General features: G+C 46.1%; 1 protein-coding gene across 7 annotated transcripts in view; it reads left to right on the top strand.

Moving 5' to 3' along the window:
* Positions 1-18,198, top strand: part of SNAP47 (synaptosome associated protein 47) — a 41,393-nt gene extending 23,195 nt beyond the window's left edge. For 5 of the 7 annotated variants that reach the window (XM_090047957.1, XM_090047959.1, XM_090047958.1 and 2 more), the window contains exons 4-5: positions 109-236; positions 15,609-18,198. In XM_090047957.1, coding sequence (XP_089904083.1) covers positions 109-236; positions 15,609-15,755 — 275 coding nt within the window. In that variant the 3' untranslated portion in view covers positions 15,756-18,198. Of the gene's footprint in view, positions 1-108; positions 237-3,719; positions 3,825-15,608 lie in introns of all 7 variants that reach the window. The other 2 variants (XR_016442409.1, XM_090047960.1) reach the window with 2 other exon arrangements.
* Positions 18,199-18,832: the final 634 nt, after the last annotated feature.

Genomic DNA, 18,832 nt, shown 5'->3' with positions numbered 1-18,832 from the left:
TCTCAAGAGACACCCACAGGACAATACTGCAGCTCTCTTTTGGGTCGCCTGTATTTTTCACTTGGTACAAGCAGATGGCAGTGTATGACTGTGAATTTCTCTTTTCAGCCACTGGGCTTATTGAAAGTGTGGCGCAACCCAGACCTTCATCAGGAGAAGAAGGTGGCAGCAGCAGGCAGGTTCAAATCCAAAAGCAAGAGCAGGTCTCGGAGTCGGAGACGCAAGAAATGAGACAGGTACCTTCAAGCTGAGCCTTGGTTGAAACGGCATGTAATAAAGCTTGTTCTTTCTCTGCCCTCCTCGCATATTGTATGTGCTGTGAATAGGGGCCAGGTTCATCACCAGCTCTTATACATGACAGTCGTCAAGTATTATAGGCCAGGTCTTCTATCGAGACTCAAGCTAGCTCCTCTCAGTCTCTACGGCCTGCAGCACACGCTACGCTTAAGATGTGATTAACCAGTTAACCATGTCTTAAGTTGTGGAATAACTTTGTGGCTTGCTCCTAGCATGCTGTTAATCGAATGTGTGTCCAGGAGCCACTGTGGCTGGGAAACCTATCAGCATGCTCCTCAGTCCAGGGGGAGCCTGCAGTCGTCATCCTGAGCTCCCTCTACACAGGCAATGAGGCCTGATGGGATCAATTACGCTTCCTGCCACGCCACACATCTTTGACATGGGATAGGAATATTAATGAACAGGCAAGCTTATTAAAAAAGCCATGATTGTCAGAGCAAAAACATTAACTGCTATCTAGGGTGGGACACAGTGAAGCCTCTCAATTTTGCACCGTCTTCATTTTACACTGAAAATGGAAGGCTCACTTTAAATGGTTTTGCAAGTCATGTCGTGTAGCAGTGCCTCACCTCCAGCTTAGACCTCTTTAAAGAAACATATATAACATTTTATATAGTGTAGTAGCGTCTCTGGGCATCACTGTGCTAGGTGCTCCATGAGCATGTAATAGAAGACCACCCCTATCCCAACCCCTAATATTATCTTTAAGGTTCAATACAGAGTTTGTTAGCACCACACATGCATACACCCTGATGATTATTAAAGCCTTGTAGAGCAAGGCAGATACTAATGGTACAGGTGATATCAAAAGCACAAGCAAACTGGCAAAGCTGGAAACTTAAGTGTTTTATTTGTGGAGAACCTATAACTTTAATAAATGCAACCTTTTTAGACCAACATAAGTTTCATTTTTTTTTTCTTCCTCTTTAACATGGAGATTGTATTAGGAGCTGTTCCTGTCATTCTCCAGTTCCTGTCTCTCTCTGCAGTTTAGTGATAGCATCATTTGAAATGGCTACTCACTCTGCTTCTGCTTTTTTGGTCTGCAGTTGTTCATTGTTAATCCCAGACCAAAACCCCCAAATCCCCCAAAACAAGCCCCTTTAGTTAACGCATCAGTTCCTAATGAAGGGGTGAGAATGAAAACCTTGGGAGAATATGATGCTTATTAAAATTGCTATTACAAGCTCAGTAGAGTCTGGCCTAAAGTGAACCATACTGAAACCCCAAGATTTTGAACATCTCTCCCAGCAGGAAAGCAGGCTAAAGACGTATTTAAATAAAACAAAAAACTAAATTCCCATCTGGTATTTAGCAGCTTTTACCTAGTTGCCAACAGCAGTGTTCTGAGATTTCTAATCCAGCCAGCAAATATTTTGCAACATGAGTGCTGATTTTTGAGGGATTTTCATTTTGGGGAGGTCAAACTAAGAGGCTTTGCAAGGGATGTTTTTTTTTCTCCCAGAAAAAGCTGAATACCGATTTCTGTAAATCAGGTGCCTTTCAGATCTCTTGACATGATAATAATAAACGAGCTCCCCAGAATGACTGGGAGAATAGCTGCACCCCACTCTTTCCCTCCCCTGGAATCGGTTCCCACGTATGCCATTTTTTTCGTTCAAAATACATGACACAAATTGAATTTTACAAGGGTCTTGCAACTGAAGATGGTTTGGCGGTTCTAGGACCATCTGTTTTTGACAGAGGATAAGGGAGCGAAAGAGTGCAAATTATGGGAAACACAGAAATTGAAATGAAATTGGCCTGTTTTGAGGGAGACTGCTTTTGTGCTTGTTCCTCATCCTCATTGGTGCGGTTATAGTCTATCTGCAATTCGGCCTAGCACACACCTGGGTTAATTTTTTTCTCTCTTAAACCACTGGTCCTGTAACTATGTTGTTAGCTTTTGCACCTCTACCTCAAAAAACTGTGTGTGCAGCGCCTTTCAAAAAGAGCCACTTAGGAATCTTTTCCTCCAGGTCCAGTTTAGGAAGAATAAATAGTCGTTGTTGATGTTAGGATGTTTCTGTCCACCGGTTTTCTTTATTCCAGAGCTCTAGAGCAGAGTTAAATGCATGGAAACCCATGCTAGCCAACACTTTTTTCCCACTGGGAAGGGCATGTTGTGGTTGGGATAGATGAGACAGGAAGGAAGTATGTGGCGAGGGAGGAAGGGAACACAGGAATAATTCAAGGGGCAGATGCCTACTAACAAAAGCAGATATGAAAGGTATTGGGAGGAGGGGAGGGCATTTTCATTGGGGTCCATAAGCAGCAACCTCATAGCAAATTCCTCCCAGCCCTTTGTAGGACACTTCTCAAGAATGCAGCGCATGGACTTGTTACAAAGGTATCTGGCAGACTTCTTCAAGAGCCAGGAATCTGTTATTTTTGCCCTATAAGCATGTTTTATTGCTGGGAAGCAGCATTGCTCCATAACTGAAGTGCAGAACTGGGAATCAGGACTCGTATTTTGCTTGCGGTTTTGACACACTCTAGATTACCTGGACCAAAGCATTTCACCTTTGTCCATTTTTCTTCCTCAGCAAAATGGATGACTGACTGCCTCTGTGGAGCACGTGAAGGAAAACAATGATAAATATTAATGTGTTTTCAATTGAGATTGTAACGACGGCTTTCACCTCTTTGAAAATTAGTTTAGGCTTTCACCTCTTTGAAAATTAGTTTATGGTATTTAGGGTCCAGATGTTATTTCTTAGTGATCGTATTTTCCAAATAGCTTCAACCCTTGAGAATCAATTTTCCCTTTTATTTTTGAACTCTCTTTGCTTCTATGCTAGAGACATCAGAGGCCTTTGCAGAGCTTTTACTGGAGTGGCCGAAACCAGCGGGGCATTTTAGGCTAGGAGCGACGAGGGGGATCTTTGGCAAAGCAAGAAAACATTTAAACAATAGGATAGGCCTGAGAAGCAACTCTCTTGCACTCACAATTCTCGCTCGCAGTTGTAGACATAGATGTTTTGCAACCCAACGAGCTGAGTGGTATTAAATGTCTTTCATTAGAGCTGGAAGGCTGGGACAGTCTGGAATTGTGATTGGGTGCCTAAGCAAAAAGCCTTGCCAGGACTTCACCAAGGGACCTTCATGTTAAAAACACAGTGTTTTGCGGCTATGTGGGCAGGTTTCCATTAACTGTGCTATAGAGCTGCAGAAAGAAGCCTACTGAGTTCCTGTGGTCTGTGGCTGAGCCTCTGTCTAACGGCAAACCATGGCTAACATAATGTCACTGGGTGTGGGAGGGGATATGATAATATTAGCTTAAGGACTGTGGTTCGGGAGTGGGAGTGGGATTTTGTTCACTAGCCTTGGTTTGGCAAAGCACATCCAATGCTTTCTAATTTCCGTTCTGTTAAACTTTTCCTGCCAAAGAGCTATTACCCTTCTGTTTACTACATCTGCAGATTGCATATACCATAAAACAGAAGATACTTTCTAAAGACCTTCATTTCCAGAAGGTTTGCGAAGACCATGGTTTTCTATGCATGTCCTTCTTCAGTCCCTCTTTGGTGGGTTCCATCCTAACCTTCATTTGGGTGCTACCTGTATGTCTCCCTGAGAGTCAGTGTACCTTTGTGTTGCCTTTGTTTTCCGTCTCGGGAAAGCCCAACCATGATAAGGCCAAAGGAACAGCAGTTAACCATAGGCCCGTTCCTCTGAAGTGCAAACATAGCTTTTTTTTAATTTCCTCTTTTTGCAATTTTAGCATTCCCTCACTTTTAATGAGACAAACAACCCATGCAGGATATCCTGAGGAACTATTTGGGCTCTGTCAGTTATTCCAGTCCAGATGAAATACCTGACTTTTCAGAGGTACTGACCTCCCACTGACTTCAGACAGTGCGACGGATGCTTGGCACCTTCTGAACATTGGGCCTTTTATCTTTCCCTCCTCTTCCCCAGCCAGTCTGATATAGAGGAGACAATGATAATCGGAGATTAAATAAATGAGGCAAACAATATCTGCCTAATTTTCAGCTATATATTATTTTCACAGACAGCCTCTTTTTTTGCCTTGGAAAACTACTACGGTAGAGTTTCCCTTACTTACCTTTGGCTTTTTTCCCCCCTTGTTCCAACCCCTCCCTTCCCTTATTTACCATCTGTTTTCCTAATTTCCACCAATTTACATTCTCACTGATCCTGTCACACTTCTTTCATTCTTTGGAGTCTCAGAACAGCAGACAATTCCTATGCCTGAAGAAGGGTGATTGCACCCAAAAGCTTGCAAAGAACATTTTTTCCAACTACTCGGTCCAATAAAAGATATTTGTATCTACCCAAAGAACCTTGCCTGACTGCTTCTGCTCTTGGCTTTCAGGCTGCCTGGGGAGGCCGATGCCTGCAGCTGGCCTCCCGGGGCTTGGGTGCGGCACAAAAAGAACAACTTGCATTCGGTGGCAAAAGCTCAGAGAGATTTATTGTCTCTTTGGAGAGTAGCTAGCAGGTCTGAATAGCAATCGGCAAACTGCCCAGATGATGGTAAGCGACACGTTATGTACACTGACACGTTACGTGTGCTAAGTCGCTACGAAAGGGCGAGACCCTGTATTTATAGCCGAGATGCCCCTACTCTGTGCCAACTGTTATTTCTCTCTTTGCCTAGATGTCCCTTTTTACTTGTTTCTTCCTTTTTCTCATTCCTTGCCAACTGCAGCTCCCCCCTTCCAAGTTTGGGCAGCTAGAGCTCACTCCCTGCTGAGTTTGGGTTTTTCTAGCTCACTCCCTTATTGAATTTAAGTATTTTCAGCTTACCCCTGCTGAGTATAGATAACAAGAGGTCAGCTAACTTTTTACTCCTCGACTTGTTTAGCTATTGTTTCTTACTTTGAATTAGTGTTTTCACTCCCTGTGTTTTTTATCAAGTCATCCAGTGGTCAGTGAATCCTGTTACTCCCGAGGTCTTTTGTAGTGTCTTAGCTTAACTATAACTGTGGCCTAGCATACCCAAAACTCCTATGCCCCATAAAAGCAGCCTGAATGTACATCTCCATGATGCGTCAAGCCATAAATGCATGCCTTCTTCCTTCTCTGGGTGTGATTTATCCGTATCAAGCTTCAGATCGTAATAGCAACTACTGCATTTAAAATTAGAAAAGCTTGCAGGGACATTGGTTGTAGGGGTGCTGGTCTAAACGCATAGGCAGACAAAACTCTTGGGGCAGAGGTGATATTTTTTATTAGATGAACTAAATAGTTGCAAGTTTTTGTTTTTGTTTTTTTTTCTTTGCAAGCTTTTGGACTTGCTCTCCCAGGTAGAAATCTTAATATCATTGTTTTTTTTCCCTTTACTTGATGAAGGGTGTCCGAGTCCGAAAGCTTGCAAAGGAAAAAAAGCTTGCAGGCAAATTTAACTGAGCAGGGAGCTGAGCATCTGAGTTGTTGCTGGATATGAGGCATACATAACTCTGTTACACAGAGTTTAATTGCTTGAGGGTTTCAGGAAATCTAGAATGAGGATTGCCTCCCTTCATCATACTCTACACCATGTTGCCTTTTGCTCAGTTTGGCTGTCAAGTGCCTTCGAGTACCACCTGTTTGTCTAATATCTTACTTCTCATCAGTGTCCCACAGTTGTGTTGGCATCAATTAGGCTGAAAATTTAGGTTAGAGATGGGGAAGAACTTTCTAATTATGAGGGTGGCCAAGCATCTGAACAGGCTGCCCAGAGAAATTGTCAAGAACAGACTGGACAGACACTTGTTCCCAGTTCAAGTAGAAGAGAGTTGCAGGGGCAGGAGGAAATATTATACACGCTTCACAGTGAAAACCATGGGCATGGATGGGTCAAGTGAAAATAAACCTTTGATCTAGTTCCCCATAGCGTCCTCATGGTTTAGCTGGGGAACTGTGACCTTGATCATCATACAGTCCGATGGCTAGGCAACTGGCTATGGAGTCAGACCCAAAGAGTACTAGTTGAAGAGAGCAAATCTACGTGGCGCAGGGTGACCAGTGGAGTCCCTCAGGGCTCGGTACTTGGGCCACTACTCTTTAACATCTTTATCAATGATCTGGATTCGGGAATTGGATGTGAAGTCACCAAGTTCAGGGGTGATACCAAATTGTTGGGGGAGGGCGGTCACACCGCAGGACAGGCTAAGGATCCTGGCAGACTTGGACAGACTCTCAAGGTGGGCCGATGGAAACCTGATGGCCCTCAATACAGAGAAGTGCAAGGTGCTGCACCTCAGTAGGGAAAACCCCCAGCACACTTACAGGCTCGGCAGTGCTACGCTCCCTTGCGCCATGGCCGAAAGAGACTTGGGGGTCTTGACTGACCACAAGATGACCATGGGCCACCGATGCAACGCTGTGGCTGGCAAAGCAAACCAAACTCTGGCTTGCATCCACAAATGCGTCTCAAGGAAAACCAGGGAAGTCATCCTCTCGCTTTGCTTGGCTCTTGTAAGACCGCAGCTGCGGTACTGCGTCCAGTATTGGGCCCCCCCGCTTCAGGAATGATATGGAGAAGCTTGAGAGAGTCCAGAGGAGAGCCATGCGTATGATCCAAGGAAGGGGAGGGAAGGCCATATGAGGAGAGGCTGAGGGACTTGGGACTCTTCAGTCTGGGGAAGAGAAGGCTCAGGGGGGACTTGGTGGCAGCCTGCAGTTACACAAGAGGGGTAGATACATCAGGACCTGGGAGAGCACCTGTTCACCAGAGCTCCCCGAGGGATAGCAAGGTCTAACGGCCATCAGCTCCAGGAAGGCCAATTTAGACTGGATATAAGAAAAAAGTTCTTTACTGTGCATGTGTCCAGGGTCTGGAACAGACTCCCTCCAGAGGTGGTGCAAGCACCTTCTCTGGACTCCTTCAAAAAACAGGTGGATTTATTTTTTGCTGGGATCACTTGACCGCAGCTGACTTCTTCCCTATGGCGGGGCGGGGGCCTGGACCCAATGATCTCGTGAGGTCCCTTTCAGCCCCTAATGTCTATGAAATTTATGAAATCTAAGCCCAAAGTGACACAAGCAGAGTGGGAAGATGTGTCTGACTTTGAGTTGATTCTGGTGCTTGAAGTTTGAGGCTGTCTTATTGCTGCAGTGGGAAGAGCGAAAGGCTGTCTGTGAGGCCACTGCAATTTTTTTGAGACAGTCTGGATGCAAGTAGCTTAGAAATGGGTCTTCACACATCAGCCTGTAGTAGCATTGTACATGATGCACAGGATAAGTAGAAAAGGGGGCATCTTTGTAAATTTTCAGTTCTTGATTCATGGTCCGAACAACATTTTGGCCCAGAAGGCAACAGCTCTTCTGGTGGTTGGCAGAACGTGTGCATTGATGACTAGAGATCTTGTCGTCGTTTTGCTGAACAAAAATAGCGACCATTTCTTAAGGATTTGGCCAGACTTCAAGCTCTATTAATCTTTCCATCCAGCTTTGCGGGCTGTGTTCGACGCTGCATTTTAACCATTTCGGTCCTTCTTGTAGAAGACAAATTGCACCCTCTTGCAACTTGAATGGTCAGGGTTGTTAGCAAAGGGTTAAGTGAGATGCTATCACATCTGCAGTATGCAGACAGAGAAAATGACCCACTTACCTCTCTCTCTTTTTGAGGGAGGGTACTAGTTAAGCGTATAATTTCTCATGGTTCAAGCCATACCCTAATTATCAGCTAAACTTGAACGCTGCACTGCAGCAGGATAATTTTCCATTTTAATGCTTTCATATTTTAAAAGCTTTCTGTTCCCCACTGACGTTCTTCCTTGGATATTTTACATTTTAAGTGTGTTTTAATTAAGGGGAAGCGTATCAAAATCGAGCATAATAGCTTGACCTATGTTTGCTTTTGTGTAATTTTAATATAAATGAAATATTAAATGAAATGAAAATTATAGTTAATACAAACGTAGTTTTAATATAAATGATCTCTTTGAGATCTGGAAAATGCCATTCTTTCCTCTGAGTCCTCTTACATCACTTGGTTTTTAAACTGCCGATGTGATTTGAAGCCTCTGCTTGACATCCTTGCAGCAATGTTGCCTTGGGCTGTGATCTCTGTGGATCTGCCAACTGAGCTGGATCCGGCCAGGTTGGTACATAAGATCACTGACAATAAATTAGTAACAGACCTTAAATGAGTGACCTGTCACAGATTATCCTGTTGCCCATGGCTAGGACTCTCTGAGATTGCTCTCCGTGAATCAGGTACAACAGCAATTGTCAACCAAGGTGGCATGGCATCCTGGACTTTTGTGAGAGCCTTTTCATATTATATTAATTATTAAATAACATCATAATTTAATTAGGGGCTGCTGTGTAATATTAGAAGAGTTAGGTTTGCAAATACTAACATGATTCACAAGATAAACCCAGGGTTTTCAAAAAGAAATTACAGGATCCAAAACATTGTGGTCTTTGGAAGATCTTTGCAGCAGAAGAATGGCACTGTAATTTTTCTGTAGTCCAAAAAAACCCAAATGAAAGCAAAGAGCTGGCATTTTCCAAAGGGGGTCTTGAGTCAAAACAAATCGAGAACCACTCAAATACAGCATGTTTTTGAGCTTGATTAGTCTGCCTCCATGTCTTAACTACCTGCACGCTCTCTGATTTTTGTGAATCTAGCCCTTCATTTTGTTGTCTCTTCCTTAAAAAGGGCCCACAATAATATGACATTGCTTTAGGCCAAAGCAATATGGATTTAGGGTCAAAACTTTTTTTTTTAAAGTCTTTTTGGGGGGAAAAGTGGGGGGAAATGTAATTAGATTATTATTATTTTTTAATTGGTAACCAAATCAAAAATGATTCATGTAGCCCTGGTTCAGACCTCGTGTGACAGATAGTCCCAGAATTTTTTTTTTTTTTTTTTTTTTGGAAGTGAGGAAACCTCCTGCCACTGGCTGACATCCAGTTCCAGTAACTGCATGGTCTCTCTCCACTTTCCCTGCAGTTCCCATTAAATATGGCTTCCTGTTCCAAACTGATGAGCTGGGTAGTTACACGTGGTTTCACAAATGACCCCAGCAAGATGATTGTCAAGCCTTGTATTAAAGACCCCCAGGGTAGGGGCCAGCACCACTTCTCTTGCAAGTTGGTTCCAGATCCTAGCCGCCCTGATGGTGAAGTTGCACCTCCTGATGTCTAGTCTGAATCTCCCCTCCGCCAGCTTGTGAATGTTATTCCTGGTCCCTCCTGGCAGTGCTCGGGGGAACAGTGACTCCCCGAGTGCCTGCTGATCCCCCCTGACTAGTTTGTGACAGGCCACGAGATCCCCCCTCAGCCTTCTCTTGTGGAGGCTGAACAGGTTCAAGTCCCGTCGCCTCTCCCCGTAGGGCCTGCCCTGCTGTCCCCTGACCATGCGAGTGGCCTCCTCCTGACCATCTCCATGCTGCCCACATCCCTCCTGAAGTGCGGTGCCCAGAACTGGACGCAGTACTCCCGCTGCGGCCTGACCAGTGCTGCATAGAGGGGGAGGATCACCTCCCTGGCCCTGCTCGAGATGCATCTGTGGATGCAGGACAAGGTGCGGTCGGCCTTCCTGACCACGTCCCCACGCTGCCGGCCCATGTTCATCTTGGCATCAATGATGACTCCAATTTCCTTTTCTGCCTCTGCCCTGATGAGAAGGGAGTTCCCCAGCCTGTAGGTGTGGTGCTGGTTCTTCCTTCCCATGTGCAGCAGCACCTTGCGCTTGTCAGTGTTGTATCCCATCCCGTTCTCATCCGCCCACCCTTGTAACCTGTCTAGGTCCAATTGCAGCCTATTCCTCCCTTCTAGCGTGCCCAGGTCTCCCCACATCTTAGTGTCATCAACCAATTTGAACAGGGTGCTATTTACCCCCATGTCCAAGTCACTGATGAAGATGTTGAACAGGACTGAGCCCTGGGGGACCCCACTGCCAACATCCCTCCAGGCTGAAAATGACCCGTCCCCCACCGCTCTCTGGGTGCGGCCCTCCCACCAGTTGACGACACAGCTGACTGTGGGGGGGTTGACACCACAGCCCCAGTTTCTTAATGAGAACGGGCTGAGAGACAGTGTCAAAGGCCTTCTGAAAGTCCAGGAAGACGATGTCCACTGCTACCCCTGCGTCTAAGGATTTGGTGACCTGGTCGTAGAAGGCCACAGGTTGGTCTGACAGGACCTGCCGCTGATGAACCCGTGTTGGTTGCCCCTAAGCATGACCTCCCCCCCGGCCCCTTGTGGACATACGCCAGGATAATTCTCTCAAAAAGCTTACCCAGGATTGAGGTAAGACTGACTGGCCTACATTTCCAGGCTCCTCCTTCCTCCCCTTTTTGAAGATGGGAACCACGCTGGCCCTCGTCCAGTCCTCTGGCCCCACACCAGAGCCCCACGAGTGCTCGTTCAGCCGTGCCAGGGGTCCCGCAATGACCGCAGCCAATTCCCTCAGCACTCGGGGGTGGAGATCATAGATTCATAGATTCATAGATGCTAGGGTCGGAAGGGACCTCAATAGATCATCGAGTCCGACCCCCTGCATAAGCAGGAAAGAGTGCTGGGCCTACATTACCCCAGCTAGATACACATCCAACCTTCTCTTGAAGACCCCCAGGGTAGGGGAGAGCACCACCTCCCTTGGGAGCCCGTTCCAGACCTTGGCCACTCGAACTGTGAAGAAGTTCCTCCTAATATCCAATCTAAATCTGCTCTCTTCTAGCTTGTGGCCATTATTTCTTGTAACCCCCAGGGGCGCCTTGGTGAATAAATACTCACCAATTCCCTTCTGTGCCCCCCGACGAACTTATAGGCAGCCACCAGGTCGCCTCTCAACCTTCTCTTGCGGAGGCTGAAAAGGTCCAGTTCCTCTAATCTCTCCTCGTAGGGCTTGGCCTGCAGTCCCTTAACCATACGAGTGGCCCTTCTCTGGACCCTCTCCAGGTTATCCGCATCCTTCGTGAAGTGCGGCGCCCAGAATTGCACGCAGTACTCCAGCTGCGGTCTGACCAGCGCCCGATAGAGGGGAAGTATCACCTCCTTGGACCTATTTGTCATGCATCTGCTGATGCACGATAAAGTGCCATTGGCTTTTCTGATGGTTTTGTCACACTGCCGACTCATGTTCATCTTGGAGTCCACTAGGACTCCAAGATCCCTTTCCACTTCCGTGCCACCCAGCAGGTCATTTCCTAGGCTGTAGGTGTGCTGGACATTTTTCCTCCCTAGATGCAGCACTTTGCATTTCTCCTTGTTGAACTGCATTCTGTTGTTTTCTGCCCACTTGTCTAACCTGTCCAGGTCTGCTTGCAGCTGCTCCCTGCCCTCCGGCGTGTCCACTTCGCCCCATAGCTTAGTGTCATCTGCAAACTTGGACAGAGTACATTTCACCCCCTCGTCCAAGTCGCTGATGAAGACATTAAAGAGTATCAGTCCAAGCACCGAGCCCTGCGGGACCCCACTGCCCACACCCCTCCAGGTCGAAACCGACCCATCCACCACGACTCTCTGGGTGCGACCCTCCAGCCAATTCTCCACCCACCGGACTGTGCAGTCATCCAAGTCACAGCCCCTTAACTTGTTCACCAGTATGGGGTGGGATACCGTATCAAAGGCCTTCCTGAAGTCCAAGTATACGACATCCACCCCTCCTCCTGCGTCGAGGCGTTTTGTGACCTGGTCATAAAAAGAGACTAGATTGGTCAGGCACGATCTACCTGCCACGAACCCGTGCTGGTTTCCCCTCAGCATAATTTGTCCTGCCGGGCTCTCACAAATGTGAGCCTTGATGATTTTCTCAAAGATTTTGCCAAGGATGGAGGTGAGACTGACTGGCCTATAGTTACCCGGGTCCTCCTTCCTCCCCTTCTTGAAAATGGGAACCACATTGGCCCTTTTCCAGTCCTCCGGGACTTGACCCGTGCGCCACGAGCGTTCAAATATTCCCGCCAGTGGCTCTGCAATGATGTCGGCCAGTGCCTTCAGTACCCTCGGATGGAGCTCATCCGGGCCTGCCAACTTAAAGGCATCCAGTTCCTCCAAGTGACCCTGCCCCACCTCAGGGTCCACGCATGGAGGTCTGGTGCCTTGCTGCTGCCTCCCTGCACTCCCGGTGAGAGACTTGTCATGCCTCTCGCTTAGGGACACTGAGGCGAAGAACTCGTTGAGGAGTTCAGCCTTGTCCCCTCTGTCCGTCACCAATTGTTTCTGCCCATTTAGCAGAGGTCCTATTCCTCCCTGGGCCTTCCTTTTACTCCCTATATATCTAAAAAACAATTTCTTATTGTCTTTTACTTGGGTTGCCATCCTCAGCTCCATGGTAGCTTTGGCCTGCCTAACTGCCTCCCTACAAGCACGAGCAGAAGAGGTATATTCCTCTTTGGTGATCTCTCCCTGTTTCCACTTTTTATGTGCTCCCCTTTTGGCCCTTAGTCTGCCCTGGATTTCTCTGGTCAGCCAGGGAAGCCTCCTGGCCCCTTTCCCTCTTTTACCTCGCACGGGGATCGTCTCGCTTTGTGCTCGAAGGATAGCTTCCTTAAGGCACAGCCACCCTTCTTGATCGTCCTGACCAGCTGATTTAAATATGTCCGGTCCCTCCAGACGCTCCCTGACTAGATCCTCCCTGACCCTGGGCCTGGGTGCGCCTCCCCTGGGGCCTGAGGGGGCTTGGTGGTGGGGGTGATCCGGTCCCTGCTCAGGAAAATGGAGGCAAAGAAATCTTTAAACATGTTGGCTTTGTCGTCTGGTCTGATGACCAAATGTCCTAGCGTGTCCTGCAAGGGCCCCACGTTACCCAGTACCTCCTTTTTGCCCCCTATGTATTTAAAAAAGGACTTCTTGTTGTCCTTGATCTGGGAAGTTCGTCCCAGTCCCATCTCTGCCTTGGCCTTCCTGACCCCCCCGCAGCCCCGAGCAACCGCAGTATAGTCCTCCCTGGGGATGGCCCCCCCCCTCCGCCATTGGGTGTGCGCCTCCCTTTTAGGTAGGAGACATTCCCGGATGCTTTTGGTGAGCCATGGGGGCTTTTGTGCCCTGCTCCCTTTGATCCCTTTAGTTAATAAATTAAAATTCATTTTAAAAATGAAGAGCTCTGGATTAAAGGGTCATTAGAGATGCCAGTTAGGAATGAACATTTTAGATCATCAAAGCGTCTCTTCTCCTTCCACTCTCTCTGTTTTCTCCAGGCCTCTCCTTCAGCTTGATCATTGGTGACGCGTAGGGGGTGCACACGCACCCACTGAGATTGACCGTGCACCCCCTGGAAGCGCCAGCTGCAAAACTGGAAGTGCACTTCCAGTTTCTCTAGGGCACCCCCCGCTCCATCGGTAATCTGGTGCCTCCCCAGACTCAGGAGGCACCAGTTGCCCATGTGCTTGATACTGCAAAAGCCACCCAAACACCAGCAGACTCTCCCTGTGCCCGAAGCAGGGTATTTGTACCCAAAAGCTTGCAAGGAACAATTTTTCAAACTATTTAGTTGGTCTAATAAAAAAATATCACATTTACCCAAAGGACCTTGTTTGCCTATGCCCTTAGACCAACACAGCTATAACCATTGTGCCCGACAGTGAAGCCTTACATTCAACAGGTACCAATAGAATAATTACAAATAAGAAACCATTATTTAAGTGGCTGCATACCATTGTGAAAGAATCCAAAAAGAGAGAGTAGTCTATTAAAAAAGATCAAATAATTCACCCTTTACAACCAAGGCAAGCTGTGATAGCTTTGCTGTTATACAAGAAGTCAGGGTACGTCTGGATAGGCAACAACAGCAGAGGAAACCACTTTCTAATACTGGGAAAATGAGAAATGTAGTCCTCAATCTCTGCGATTTGAAGCAAGCATCCCAAACCTCCAGCTGATGCATTCGTCCAAGGAAAGGAAGCAGTGTCTTGTCGGACAAATCAACCAGGCTGAACAGATGGCTTGTGAAGGGAGATGCTCCAGGAGGATAGAAGAGGCAGGGAAGTAATTTTCCTTCTGAGATGGCTGCAGAAGAGCTAGGACAGTGACAAGGGGATTTGAATACTTTTGCTGCTTGGATCACTGTTTTGGGGGATTTGCTTTTGAGATCATAGAAATTGGAGCTTGAAAAAGCCATAGTAGGTCATCTCAGATGACGCCTTCTGGCTTTAAACCTGCCTCAGCCTGGCTTTTTCCCCCTCGCCTCAGAGCCTTCTGCCTCATCTGAACCAGGCTTCCTCCGGCACTACAGAGAGCAGGGTCGCAAAGGGGTTATCGTGTAGTCGCAGTGGGTATTTGAGTGCCGTCACACATGGTAATAGTAATTTGCTGAGTTAACTGAAGCTTGTTTGTAATCGTATGCTTGTGTGGGTCTCTAGCTTGTAGCCTGGTGTAGCACGGCAGTCACTCGTTTCTTATTTTTGATGACTACAACCTCAGTCCCGCTGGCCTCTCTGAGTCCGTAGTTCCTCACCTTCCACCCCACAGAGTACAAGCTTCCTGGCTTATATTAAAACATTGATGTTCTTTCTTTTCAAATCCCTGCCCATGTCATTTCCCTTCTTGGTCCTGCTTTGAGCAGCACCAAGAAGGGAATGACATGGCGGGGATGGTCCCCCTTTGAGCAGGGGGTTGGTCTAGATGACCTCCTGAGGTCCCTTCCAGCCCTCACTTTCTCTGATTCTTCACTTCATCATGGTTGAACAACTTGTCCCATCTTCCTAAGATCTCATCCACTCTACTCCTACCAAGGTTTTTTAGGGCATGGAGTCTCCATCTTTCCTCACTCCTACCTAAATATTTCATCGTTCTTAGGGTCAGAAGGTATCTGAACAGATCATCAAGTCCAACCCCCTGCCCTGGGCAGGAACGAGTGCTGGGATCATAATACCCCAGCCAGTTATCTGTCCATCCTCCTTTCATCCAACCTCCCCATTTCATGTAGTCTTTTGCCATGTGACCACTGTCTTGCTGCTCCCACCGCAGTTCTTCAGTTGATTTCTGCAGCCATCTCCACACCTTTGCTTTCTCAGATGTCTTCTGTCAAGCCACGCTCCTGTCCCTTTTCAAATCATTGCTTAAGACTTGCTGCTTCCGCAATAACTACACGTAGCAACTCAGCTGTAACTGAGACAACAGGAAGAGCAAATGCCTTGACTTAGGATCTTCATAACCTTGCTTTTCTTAACCCCTTTTTCTTTTCAGTCTGTCCCTCTTCCCTTGTAAGATCACTCATTGCATCATGTCTAGTTTATCAAGGCAATGGCCTTGTCACCCCGCGTGTCCAATGACGGACAGTTTAGCTCAGCCATTTTGCCAGAAACATGGAGGTAGGAGATCATTGCTTAATGTTTTGACTGTGCATTGCTCTTCCTGTCCAAAGAGAAATAAAGAGTCTTTCCACTCTTGACATATTCTTTTGATAGATACTGAGGAAGCTGAAGAGTCTTGCGTTGGAAACAGAGACGGAACTGGAAAGGCACGATGAAACTCTTGACACCATCACTTCCTCGGTGGACCGGGCAACTTGGACCATAGACAAGCAGAACCGCAGAATCAGGAAGCTGACGTAGGCCTACAAGGAGCCAGTGGGGATGGTAATGCAAGACAGATGAATAGGGGAGTCACATCTTAAACAGACTGTTTATTTAGGGAGTCTTTGATTGTCTCGAATAATCATGCTGCTAGTGAGGAGTTTCTGCGGGGAGGGCATCATGCAGACACTCAGACGAGTCATTCTTAAAGACTGTTTTAGGATGAAAAAGGCCTAAACCTTGAATCCTGGTGAAACAGTGACAGTAAAATCCGTGCTGGAGAAAATAGTTATAAAAGGCTGCGATTTCATCAGATTTGACTGTGTTGTAGGTTAAGTTACTGCATTTGGAAAGTAACTTGGCCAGAGTTGAAGATTAAGAGTAGAAGAGGCACAAAGGAGGCTATTTGAGACAATGCCACCCCAGTAACTTTTGTTAGCTGTCCAAGAGATGAATGCAGAGCGCGCTAAATAACACTAAAGGTCAGGTGCCCCATTGCAAATTACTGCGTGTTCACAGATTAGCAGCTAAGTGAACAAGATGATTCAAGATGCTGAAGACTGTCTGTGTGTTGTGCATGCATGGTTTTAATTGCCTCCTGGTACAGTGTTTGGTAAGGGTAGAGAAATCTAAGCAGAACAAGAGCTCACCACAACCTTTCAGCTCTTCGGGAAGTGAGTAGGGATGAACACATTGCCTGCATGAATCGGTGAGGTTTCCATTCAGTGCAAAATCAAGCTGAGCGCTATCCCCAGGTAAGTGTCTATTTAATGAGGTACTTACCGAGCACAAGTGTTGAAGCAAAGCAGGTGCTTCCCTTTCCCAAAAGGGAAATCTGACCTTTTCATGTTCATGTACTGCTACTTTGACCTTTACATTGAATGCCTGCTGCCATCGTCACGAGGACAGAGAGCATTATAATTGAGTTGTATTAGGATTGCCTGAAGCATGCCAGTCTAGCTTGTGAGTCTCTTGGAGCACATCGTGTCTGCCCACAGGGATCCTGGATTATGTAGAGCAAGTCTGGGTTGCCATAAGGTCTTTTGCCCTTCAGACATATGATGGATTGACACAGACTCTCCTTGGCACAAGGGACATTGTTTCTGTCTTCTCTAACCCATCTTGAATACAGAAGAAGAAACCCTAATGACCCTAAAGATCTGGAGCATCATTACTATATCCCAGGTCTGGAGGTTCAATGTCAACTGGTCAATGCTGAAGATGTTCCAAGTGCCCCTTGATAATTAGGGAAATAATGTGATCGGACAGCCCTTCCTCTGGTCTGTTATTTCTTTTTAATAGCCATGACGTGTGGGGACAAGAGTTCCTGTAAAGGAAAGTCTTTGGTGTTACTGCAATGTGTTTAAAAAAATAAAAAGGGAACGGTTGTAAATATTGTATCTAAACTGTACTGGTTTTAGTAAATTTATGATATATGATATAGCTGTTATTTATTACAGTTCAAGGCAGAAGCATTGCATAAACTAGGTCCCATGTAGTTTATCAGTTGCTTATAACGGAGCGCTTGAGTTGTTCTTACCATTGTGCATCTCACTTTTCTCTCTCCTACAGCCCACCAGTCACTTTGCTTTCAATAAAACTGTGAAACCTTGTGATTTCAAAGGGATTCCTAATAACCCAATGCATTTCTGCAGATCCAGCGTGCAGTTTTACAGGTGCAATCTTTTACATGCAGACATTTTGAACTGGATACTGGAAGGAGGGAGTTGTCCACCTTTCAGAGTAATGCTGCTCATCTTTGAAGGATTAACTAGTAACTGGTCTAGACTTAAATCTGCAGACAACATACTTCAATGTAATGGCTTGTTAATTTTCAAGTGACTTGTATTTTTGCATTGAAACTATTTTGATCATTTCCTAAGTTGTGACCGTGGCATGCATTTACGCCTTGCTACATGTTTCTGAATATAGTGATATTTAGGCCACGTGAAATGGATAAATGAAGTACATACCGTATGGTAAATTATACTGTCCGAGGTGTCCGTTTCTTGTTCCTTTTAAATGTCCCAAGTCACCCTTGTCTTAACGTGAGAGGAAAATATGTTTACAAGACTATTTTATTGAATTAGTTTAGAAACGCACTTTGCACAAAACGTACTTTTCTGCGTTAGGGAATTTTGGACCTGGTGCTGATTTGAAGTTGATTTCTCGCCTGAAGGATTCCAAATCAGGATTGCCAAAATCAGGAGTACTTGTATTTAACTGCAGCTGCCTTTTCTTTTCTTTTTTGTCATGGCGTATCATTCACTACTCTTTAACTTAAGTTGCAGCACTTAATTCCGTACCGTGTGTTTGCATCGGTTTACTGTGATCATACGTAAACACAATCGTTCTGATATCACAACAATAGTGAACCGTTGTAGACTTGGATATTTGTTGTTTGGTTGAATTCGTCAGCTTGGAGCACACTTTTATTCTGTAATTTATTCTTTACTCTTATTAAAATATCTTGGAATAGCAAGCTGCTTCTCTGGTCATTTGGTCTTACCAAGGTTGTATAAGTGGTTATTTTTATCATGCGTACCGCAGTGTAATAGAGAATTTTATTTTAACACTGGTATTTTTTTTTCCTTCCTACTCAAAGAAAATCCCAAATATTCGAAAATGAATTCATATCCAGATAGAGCTGAACCACCTTCGGTCAAAGGAAGATGGCACAATGTACAATCTGCCTGGTTGTCTGTCCCATAGCGTAATGCTTCAAGGCTACTTGAATTCTTAACCAACAGGTTTTACTCAGATTTTCAGTCCTTTGAACCCTCACTGGGCATGCAATGAAAAGGGTTTTTACCACTTTAGCTTGCATCTTTAAAAGCCACTTCAGCTTCCTCGGATGCATCTGTAGCACCACCGCAGCAGTCCCAAAACCACTTTCCCACCAACGTGCTCCCATCCTGGATATGCTACTTGTTAAAAAGTGCTACAGGGCTGCTTTTTGTCACACAACCGGCATCTGGGCCTTGGTCTGGCTTTTAACGCGAGGCTGGTCACACCCAGCCCCACTTTTGACAGCCATGCAACATCTTTCAGCATGTGAGGGGCATGAAGTGAGTGACGATGCTTGTTGCTTGGCAAGGGGTCTTAGAAGTAAGGTA

Source organism: Crocodylus siamensis, chromosome 5, assembly GCF_052110815.1.
Source record: "Crocodylus siamensis isolate JL-2025a chromosome 5, ASM5211081v1, whole genome shotgun sequence".
Taxonomy (NCBI): domain Eukaryota; kingdom Metazoa; phylum Chordata; order Crocodylia; family Crocodylidae; genus Crocodylus; species Crocodylus siamensis.
Note: the sequence above shows the minus strand (reverse complement) of the source record. Positions and strands in the feature narration are given on the sequence as shown.